The sequence below is a fragment of the Takifugu rubripes genome, chromosome 20 (genome assembly GCF_901000725.2).
Source record: "Takifugu rubripes chromosome 20, fTakRub1.2, whole genome shotgun sequence".
Taxonomy (NCBI): domain Eukaryota; kingdom Metazoa; phylum Chordata; class Actinopteri; order Tetraodontiformes; family Tetraodontidae; genus Takifugu; species Takifugu rubripes.
In genome coordinates, this window is record NC_042304.1 from 17358779 (window position 1) to 17368757 (window position 9979).

The following is a 9979-nucleotide window of genomic DNA, read 5'->3' on the forward strand; positions in this document are numbered from 1 at the left end:
CCTGCTCGTTTTTGTTGCTTTAACAGTTTTACAGCAGAAAGAAGAACAAATAGTAATAAACTCAAAAAGCACATTTATTTATTAGGGGTTTATATAATCAGCATCAGCTTCATGAGGCTGTGTGTGTGTGTGTGTGCGTGTGTGTGTGTGTGTGTGTTACAGGCCCAGGCCATGCATCCAGACTGTGCTGTGGTGGTCCAGCACATGGCGGCTGTGGAAGACTGCGAACAGATCCTCAAACAGGAGCAGAAGAACAGCTCAGGTCAGTCCACCCCTCTGGAGATGGTCAGTCCACCACTCTGGAGATGATCAGTCCACCACTCTGGAGATGGTCAGTCCACCCCTCTGGAGATGATCAGTCCACCCCTCTGGAGATGATCAGTCCACCACTCTGGAGATGGTCAGTCCACCACTCTGGAGATGGTCAGTCCACCCCTCTGGAGATGGTCAGTCCACCACTCTGGAGATGGTCAGTCCACCACTCTGGAGATGGTCAGTCCACCACTCTGGAGATGGTCAGTCCACCACTCTGGAGATGGTCAGTCCACCACTCTGGAGATGGTCAGTCCACCACTCTGGAGATGATCAGTCCACCACTCTGGAGATGATCAGTCCACCACTCTGGAGATGGTCAGTCCACCACTCTGGAGATGATCAGTCCACCACTCTGGAGATGGTCAGTCCACCACTCTGGAGATGGTCAGTCCACCACTCTGGAGATGATCAGTCCACCCCTCTGGAGATGATCAGTCCACCCCTCTGGAGATGATCAGTCCACCCCTCTGGAGATGATCAGTCCACCACTCTGGAGATGATCAGTCCACCACTCTGGAGATGATCAGTCCACCACTCTGGAGATGGTCAGTCCACCCCTCTGGAGATGGTCAGTCCACCCCTCTGGAGATGATCAGTCCACCCCTCTGGAGATGATCAGTCCACCACTCTGGAGATGATCAGTCCACCACTCTGGAGATGATCAGTCCACCACTCTGGAGATGATCAGTCCACCACTCTGGAGATGATCAGTCCACCACTCTGGAGATGATCAGTCCACCACTCTGGAGATGGTCAGTCCACCACTCTGGAGATGATCAGTCCACCACTCTGGAGATGATCAGTCCACCCCTCTGGAGATGGTCAGTCCACCACTCTGGAGATGATCAGTCCACCACTCTGGAGATGATCAGTCCACCACTCTGGAGATGATCAGTCCACCACTCTGGAGATGGTCAGTCCACCACTCTGGAGATGATCAGTCCACCACTCTGGAGATGATCAGTCCACCCCTCTGGAGATGATCAGTCCACCACTCTGGAGATGATCAGTCCACCCCTCTGGAGATGATCAGTCCACCCCTCTGGAGATGATCAGTCAGGAGATGGAGACCAGTTCCATCTTCTTCTTGGAGGACAAGAACGTGTCTGAACTAGAAGCTGCAGGGTTCTACTGACCACCTTTGAGCCCATCAGCTCTATAAACTTTTCATTTCTCATTCATTTGTGGTTTAATTAACTGTGTTTCCCCAAAATGCCAGAAAACTGTTTAAGCTTTTTAACTTCAGACTTTCCTGAAGACAAACTCTGCTAACACCATCTACACACACTCTTCCTTCTCCACCCTTCAAACCTCCACCCTGACCTCCATTCTCAGGGAAGGTTACTTTAGTCCCTAAATGAGTGTTGACGAGCTCTGATCCTGTGTGAGCTCTCGGCTCGGGTCATGAGGCTGGGCTGACTGGGCCACCTCCACAGCTGGAGTTAGGCTCCATCATCAGCAGAGATGAAGAGGTGAAAGGGCGAGAACACACCTGAACACATCGGGCTAATGACCCTCACACCTCCTGGTTCACCTGGACATCACAGCAGGACGTCGCTGGGTCACAGAGGTTCCGTCTGGGTTCCCTCTTTGCATCGCTCTAAAACAACCATTTCAAAGTGCAGCGGATATGTTACTGGAGGGAGGCAGCAGGTCAGCGGAGATGTTCTACAGCCTTTGGTGGCGGGCTGATTCTGATTCTACTGCTACGTTATTCTGCTGCATTTAGTTTCTCACAATTATGAGACGCTTCAGGTGTCAAGAGTCAGTTTGGCTTTGTTGGTCCTGAACTCTAAAAAAGCTGTGCTGGCGTGATGCTCCAAGTCCTTTAGGAGAACATTCAAAGTGAAACCAGCAATAATAACAAAGGGATAGAAGCCTACAGCGTTTAGATTAAACAGGGGGGAGCCGTGGAGATGAAACAGACATTTACATAAACTCTGATCAACTCCACAAGCACCAGAGGTTCTCCTGAAGAGCTTCCTGGCCCTCCTCGTCTTCGTGACCACCTCTGCACCTCCCTTATCACATAACATTGTTTATTCTGGGGCGGATATTGTGGAGCAGATCCCAGAGGAGCCTTTTCTGCTGCAATATTTGTAACAATATTACAGCGGCAGCAATATACACGACAGGCAGAAGACAAATGCTTTAGTGGAGAATAAAGAGGTGAAGCCAGAGAGGTCACCAGGGGAGGAATAAACCCAGAGACACCAGGACACACGGCTGAGGAGCAGATGCAACACATGGCTTTAAATTGATGCTCCAGCCAATCTCATTGTGCCCCGGCCCTGATGTTTAATACACATCTGTCAAGAGGGACGGCGATTGTTGCCAGGCCTGTTGGCTTTAGCGGCCTCACGCCCACCATCCCCTCAGCTAACGTTAACGAAGGTGTTGTTGTGGTCAGACAGGTGACGTGGTCGTCACATGGTGAAGCTCCTCCAGCACCCGTACAGATGCAGAATCATCTGCTTTATCCTGCTTTCTAACTCCATTTTTACACTTGTGGTTGAAGCTGTTTGGCCGTGTCCTTGTGGGCCACCGTTGAGACGTTCCCACACGAACGGATAACAAAGGGCCTGTCAGACCGACGGAGGGTGAAGAGAAGCAAAAGCGTGACCTCCCTGTTACCAGGACGATCAGACCATTAACATGGAATGAGGAGCACCGGTCCAGCCGACTGCTGCCTCGTCCTGCCAGAGCTTCTCATTAAAGTGAAGCTAATGGAGAATCTGCTGCCGTCTCTTCTTTAAAGGAACTCCTTTAACCAAACTCACACATGACCAGGCCTGTCAATCATGGCAGCCTCTCACGTCTCCTTTATCAGCACAGATGTTCAGGAGAGTCTCAGCAGACCCCAAATGCTGTGTTTTATGATCTGGTCTCCTCAAGGAGACACCAGCAGGGCTCACGTGACCCGCGGTTCCCAGCGCTCCTCACATGACTGAATGCTGTCTCGGTCTCGGTCTCAGGATGTCCAACATCGTGGGACGGGATCCGATGCTGGTCCCGTGCTGAGGTGGACGAGGTCGCCAGAGTCTCCTGTGTCAACGTGTCCCAGCTGTTTGCAGACAACAACGGTAAATGATGTCATCTTTCCATCTTTGGTCCAAGCTGGCGTTGATTCACCTTCTAGCTTGTTTTACTGGCACTTGTTCTCTTTGGGTTTTGTGGCACGTGAGCGAGAGATGAACCCAAATCCTGGAACAGATCCTTCTGTCCTCCAGCTGCTGTATTTCTGGCCCACAAGACTCGTTTAATGTCCGTCTTTAGAAATGTTTCACTTCTTGTTGGTTCTCAGATGTCATTTACATGTTCGGTGTCTCATGTTTTCCACTGAAGGACTGAAGGACACGGACGGTTGTTGATGTGTTGAGGTCACAGTCGCTGCTGCGCGGTTAAATGAGCCGTGAAGAAGAGCGCTGAGCTGAAGATGTTGTAAAATTCTGACGGTGAAATGTGAGAAATGACACATGAAGCTTTAAAAGCAGCAGAGCAGCTGTTGGACTGGTTTATAGAGACACACACACACACTCACACACACACACTCACACACACACACACACACACACACACACACACACACACGGGTCCTCAGCTGCATGCTGCCTGGACAAAGAAGTCCTAAAACTTTGAATCTTAGTTCCAGCTTCAGTTGTGTCCTCAGGCTCAGGAGACAACCTGGTTGGTTGAACATCTCCACTCTGCTGACCGCAGGAGAAAACTTCCTGAATCTGCACACTTGCAGAAGAAATGTAGGAGCAAAGCTGTTGCTGCAGCTAAATCTTCCTCGACTAAATCATCTACGTGTGCAGGTTAAGGGAATGAGGTGACCTCACAACTCCGTGGTCTCCAGGACCTTAGTGGATTCCCTCCTCCACAGACAGATCCAGCCCATCTTCATGAAAGCCCCGCCTTCTGATGCTGTTGGAGCTTTACTCTGAACAAATTCTGGGTCTGTCTTCTAGAGGTTTGCTTTTGCTGAGGGGGCTGATGTTCATCATTAGCTGCTGGTCTGCACCTGCTAGGGGAGTTTTTCCTCCGCCCTTTGGTTTGCTCTTCCATACTGCCCCCCCCCCCCCCCCCCCCAGAGCTGCCCCAGCTACTGCTCAACAGATTCCACTCAGGCCCTGATACAGTCAAAAAACCAGAAGACTTTCACATGGGTTAGGGTTAGAACGTCCTCAGCTTCCTATAAAATGTGATGTGGAGCTGAGTTTTCCTCCAGCAGAGGTCACCTCTGAGGGGTCCCAGGAGCTGAAGCCCGGGTCCTTCTCCACCTGCTCCAGTCAGGTTGGACAGGCAGGTTCTTCTGCTGCTGCCGCCTGCTTTAGGGGCATGTTCATGCACACGTCTGTTGGTCCTCAGATCTCAGCTCTGCAGCAGCCGCTCTGCTCCAGGTGTGGTGTCCTGGCTGGACCTGAATGCCCCTGCTCCAGTGTTGGGGGGGGGGGGGTCTTTCTGAAATGACAGTAAATCTGCAGCTTTACTCCCATGTTGGGTGACTTCAGGAGAATATTTGTTCTTCTCTATATTCCACAAAAGCAGATGAGTGTGACTGTTTTGCAGCCTCCATCTACAGGAACTGCACCGAGGACGGGTGGTCCGAGCTCTACCCGCCCTACGAGGAAGCCTGCCAGTTTGCCGAGACAACACAACTGGAGGTAATCAGAGGAAACAAGCTTTAGCTCAGGAATCATGATCTGCTTTCTCCTCCATTTCCTTTTCATCCATGTTGCCACAGCAGAGCTGCACATTCACACATGTGCCACATCGTTCAGGCGGGCTCAAAGTCTTCTTCTACCTTGGAGTCTCATCCACACCTTAATTATTAGCTTCCTGTAGCTCCCAGCGTCCAGCATGGGATGATTCAGGGTAAACCAGGACATGAAGACGGTTCCTCTGGGCCTCATATAGGAGATCATGGAGGGGAGAGGCTTATTTTGGATTCTTTTCAGCAGCCGCGTTGAATCCACATAAAATGTAGTGAATAAAAACATTTCTGCTCAAAGAATAATGGATAAAATGATCTCTTGGACTTCTGAGAGTTTAAAGTTATCTGGAACACGTCGGCCTGATTGAACACAACCAAGTGTTCCTCTGAACTTTTGCCCTGATTTCCTGAGAAAAGAGCTGATCTGAAATCAGCAGAGGACAATGATGCTGCTCTCTCGTCTTTAACCTTGCAGACGTCATACTTCTCCAACTACAAACAGGTTTACACCGCTGGCTACGCCACCTCCCTCATCTCTCTGATAATGGCCATTTTGGTCTTCACCATCTTCAGGTAAGGTTGCTCAGCTCATTTGCTATGCACAATAAATACTCGACTGGCTCCGCCCACACGGGATCATTGACAGGATCAGTGTCTTGCAGGGGTTTCAGCATCAACATTGTGGTCTGAAACAGAGTTTTTGAGACTACTTGTTTCCTCTGAAGGTTCCTTGGAAAAGTAAACTCAGAGCTTTCGTCTTCTGCAGGAAGTTCCACTGCACCAGGAACTACATTCACATCAACCTGTTCTTCTCCTTCATCCTGAGAGCCAGTGCTGTCTTCATCAAAGACGCTGTCCTCTTCTCAGACGAAACCCTGAACCACTGCTTCATGTCCACCGTGAGTACTGAGACCAGGAACCTTTGACTCCAGCTCCTCACAATCATGAAACCCTGAACCACTGCTTCATGTCCACCGTGAGTACTGAGACCAGGAACCTTTGACTCCAGCTCCTCACAATCATGAAACCCTGAACCACTGCTTCATGTCCACCGTGAGCACTGAGACCAGGAACCTTTGACTCCAGCTCCTCACAATCATGAAACCCTGAACCACTGCTTCATGTCCACCGTGAGCACTGAGACCAGGAACCTTTGACTCCAGCTCCTCACAATCATGAATCTCCACTTTTAGGCAAAGTGACAGTGAGAAACTGAAGGATGCCTTTTTTCCTGCATGGTAACGGCTCTGTCGTGCAGTATTTAAGGAAGTGGGTCACAGGTTGATCAGGACCAATCAGACGCACCTGTGAGCGTCCCCAGGTGGAGGTGATGAGCTGCACCCTGCAGGCGTCACCAGCACGTCTGGGCTCCTCCATCCTGTCAGGGTCGCTGAGGGTTTTAGGACGGTTCTGGTTCTGTTCTGTGTGCTGAATGTCGTAGACGAGTGTTAGAGTCTGAGAGCAGCCCGTCACACCTGGAGGAGAACACAAGGCACATGGACATGAGCTGGGATCAAAGCCGGTCACCATCAGAGGAGATTTCAGTAACCATGACGCGTGGGAGGTCAGCTGGCCTCTGGAGAGGATCTGGTTAATATAATCACAGCAGAGTGGGGGGGCAGCATCTCCCATCCTGGTCACACTGGGGAGAACCAGCTGAGGAGAAGAAAACGGTCCAACACGCGTGTTCTCTTTGCTCTCCAGGCTTCCTGTAAGGCAGCTGTGGCCTTCTTCCAGTTCAGCATCCTGGCAAACTACTTCTGGCTGCTGGTGGAGGGCATGTACCTGCAGACGCTGCTGGCTCTCACCTTCGCCTTCCAGAAGAAATACTTCTGGTGGTACATAGTCATCGGATGGGGTGCGGTCCGTTTCTGTCAGAGGGCGTTCTGGCCCGTGTTCTGCTGCTGGTAATCACTCTGTTTGTGCCTCCCAGGTCTCCCAACCACCATCATAACGGTCTGGATCCTCACACGCCACTTCTACGATAACAGAGGGTGAGCTAGCTTGCTTTATTCGCTTGCTTTTGCGTCAGATCCGATAAATTTGCTCGCTGTAAATCATTCATTTGTGGAGGTTCTGCACAGCAGAGTGTGGCGGTGGGCGGAGCTAAAGAGCTTGTTGTGTGTTGGGTGCTGCGATGACGGAGCTGACTGGGTTTGTGTTGACGTCCGTCCAGGTGCTGGGACGACACGGACGTGTCCTTCATCTGGTGGATTATAAGAGTTCCCATCACGGCGTCGCTGCTGGTGAGTCCACAGCAGCTCCAGGAGTCGTCGGGGGTGTTTGTGCTCAGAACCTCTGGACTGTTTCATCTCACTCTGACGGCAGGAAGTCTGAGCTTCCTGCTTCTACGGCAGAGTTCAGAGATCCTCACTTGAAACGTAGATTTATTTCCCAGTTGAATTTTACAGAACTTTGTTCTGGTTAACCCTTCACTGGTGCTCGTGTAGGTGAACTTCCTCATCTTCATCAACGTGATCCGCATCCTGGTGCAGAAGCTGCGGTCTCCCAGCGTGGGGGGCAACGACACCAGCCACTTCAAGTGAGAAACAAACTGTGTGCTGTGTGTCGACCCACCAGCCTGGTTCTGATGCTCTTGGCCGTCCCTGCAGGAGACTGGCCAAGTCCACGCTGCTGCTCATCCCCCTGTTCGGGATGCACTACATGGTGTTCGCCCTCCTCCCTGAACACACAGGAGCTGAGGCTCGCATCTTCATCGAGCTGGGCCTGGGCTCCTTCCAGGTGAACCACGTTATCACACCTCTGGACACAGGTCAAAGCACCTGTTTCCTTCGGAGGAGGAACATTGAAAGATCTGTGTGAACATCTTTTCTGTTCTGAAGGGTTTCGTGGTGGCGCTGCTCTACTGTTTCCTGAACGGTGAGGTAAGAACATTTTACAGACCCTTCAGCAGTTTTAGGATCAGGACTGTAGTTAGGATGGATATAAGTGCAGAACCGACACTCCAGAACCGTCATGGTGACGGTCGCCGCAGCGTTTGAGCCTCCGGTAAGTTCAACCCAGTCGTCTGACCGTTGGCTCCAGAAGGTCCACAGGAGTTCTGAAGACACGTTTCATTCAGTGATGTTTTATGGAACCTTGACCCGGTGAAAGGATTAAAAGATCTTTTTAAAAGCTTTTGGAATTAGAGGGTAGATGGGTTTAGTCAGAGCTGCAGATGTCCAGTTGGGAGTCGCACAAAGGTTCAGGCTCTAAAAGGTTCTGGGTAGCCGGGCTTGGACAGGTGGAATGTTTTTGATCTAGGTGGAATCTTTAAAGTGGAACTCTTTTTCCTACTAATGGGACATGTTTATCCTGTCGGAACTGCTTCCAGGTCCAGGCAGAGCTGAAGAAGAGGTTCTGGAAGTGGCAGGCCCAGAGTTACCTGACGTACAGCAAGCGGCGCCGCACGCTGTTCACGGAGAGCAGCACGGTCACTCAGATATCCGTGCTGGATAAATCCAGCCCAAAAGAGCAGCCGTCCTCGGAGACCCGCGGCCTGATGTCCAGCAGCGTCTCCTCCGTCTGAGCACAGGATCCTGCTGGTGCCGGCGGGACGGACGGGTCGCACACACCTGAGGGTGCGCCCGTAGCTCCGCCTCCAGCAGCTTTCCAAAGTGCCAAATGGACTCGGTTTTGCATCTGTGCTGGTGCAAAAGGGGCAAAAGCCCTTTTTATTCCACCCCTGAGCTGCTGCTGCGAGCACGTCCTGATCGTCAGCGGGACACTAAAGAACTGTGGTGCTTTGGTGCGCCTCCGCAGCGCCGGTGCGCCCGCGCAGCGCCGGTGCGCCCGCGCAGCGCCGGTGCGCCCCCGCAGCGCCGGTGCGCCCGCGCAGCGCCGGTGCGCCCGCGCAGTTGTGCTTTACATGATTCAAATTTCTGTATTTTGTGGCCGCAGGTTGATTCCATTTGAAACATGTGAACTTGTAGATACAAAGAAATGGTTGAGTTCAATTTCCAGCAAACACCATTAATCCCATTTAATAAATAGTGAAGTGAAACCTCTGATTTTAGAATATGAAACACTCGACAACATGGAGCCAACAAGTTAAAAATCATTTATTGTCAATACTAAGAAAAGAAAGAGACACCGTTTGGATGCCAGAAGGTTGAGCAGGCCCACGTTACATTCAGCCATCAGAACCTGAGCCTGCTGGGGGCTCGGCTGCTTCTCCTCATGTGAGCAACATTCAAAGGAGAAGCTGCTGAAGTCCACCTTCGAGGCACCTTCGAAGGAGGCGGCTCAGGTCCTCTGTAGTGGCCTGGAAGCTCAACCCTCCATTCTGATTCTATTTGCTGGTCAAATGAGATCAAAACATGCATCAGCCAGTAAGGAGGCATCACAGGAGGCGTCGAGACTTCAAACACAATCATCACCAAGAATGAAGAAGTTACAGCTATTGATGTTGAACCACAGAAAACTTCACGCACAGCAACTTGTTTCTGTCTCACGTCCTAATTGTATTAAGTCACAAAGGTCGAACACCCAGGCTAACGATAGCTTCACATTTGTTCCCATTATAGCAACACGTTTTTCTGACATCGACGTACTAGCGGCAGAATAAGGCAACACAAACAAACAAAAGACCACTGATTGATTAAAACGAGATTGTAATGAAGTGACCAGAAGAAGAAGCCAATTTCTCCCCAAACCCTCACAGACACGGCCCCCTGTCGGCCGCTGCCGGTTCTGCACCGGTGGTTTACTGGTCAGTTGGGCCATTTGCAGGTCTGAACATCTGCACATCTGCATCATGATTTTGTGGGATTCTTCCTCAGTTGGTGAGTAGTGGTATTTCTATAGTGTTTTTGGTGATTTTATTGGCTGTCACATTTGTACAAAAAGTAATAAAATTGATGGTATTTCAATTTAAGATGTTCTAGTTGTCCAATGTGAGAATAAATAAAATACTTGTGAATATTTACAATCAAATATTAAACGTTT

The 9979-nt window shown here is 50.6% G+C and overlaps 1 protein-coding gene across 1 annotated transcript in view; it reads left to right on the forward strand.

Annotated features, from left to right (window-relative positions):
* The window catches only part of LOC101072001 (pituitary adenylate cyclase-activating polypeptide type I receptor-like), a 12201-nt gene extending 2563 nt beyond the window's left edge, over positions 1-9638 (forward strand). The window contains exons 2-13 of the mRNA XM_029828105.1: positions 163-262; positions 3291-3398; positions 4864-4982; positions 5508-5605; positions 5799-5931; positions 6737-6890; positions 6966-7026; positions 7209-7278; positions 7483-7574; positions 7645-7774; positions 7876-7917; positions 8367-9638. Coding sequence (XP_029683965.1) covers positions 163-262; positions 3291-3398; positions 4864-4982; positions 5508-5605; positions 5799-5931; positions 6737-6890; positions 6966-7026; positions 7209-7278; positions 7483-7574; positions 7645-7774; positions 7876-7917; positions 8367-8561 — 1302 coding nt within the window. The 3' untranslated portion in view covers positions 8562-9638. The remainder of the gene's footprint in view (positions 1-162; positions 263-3290; positions 3399-4863; positions 4983-5507; positions 5606-5798; positions 5932-6736; positions 6891-6965; positions 7027-7208; positions 7279-7482; positions 7575-7644; positions 7775-7875; positions 7918-8366) is intronic.
* The last annotated feature ends 341 nt before the right edge of the window (positions 9639-9979 follow it).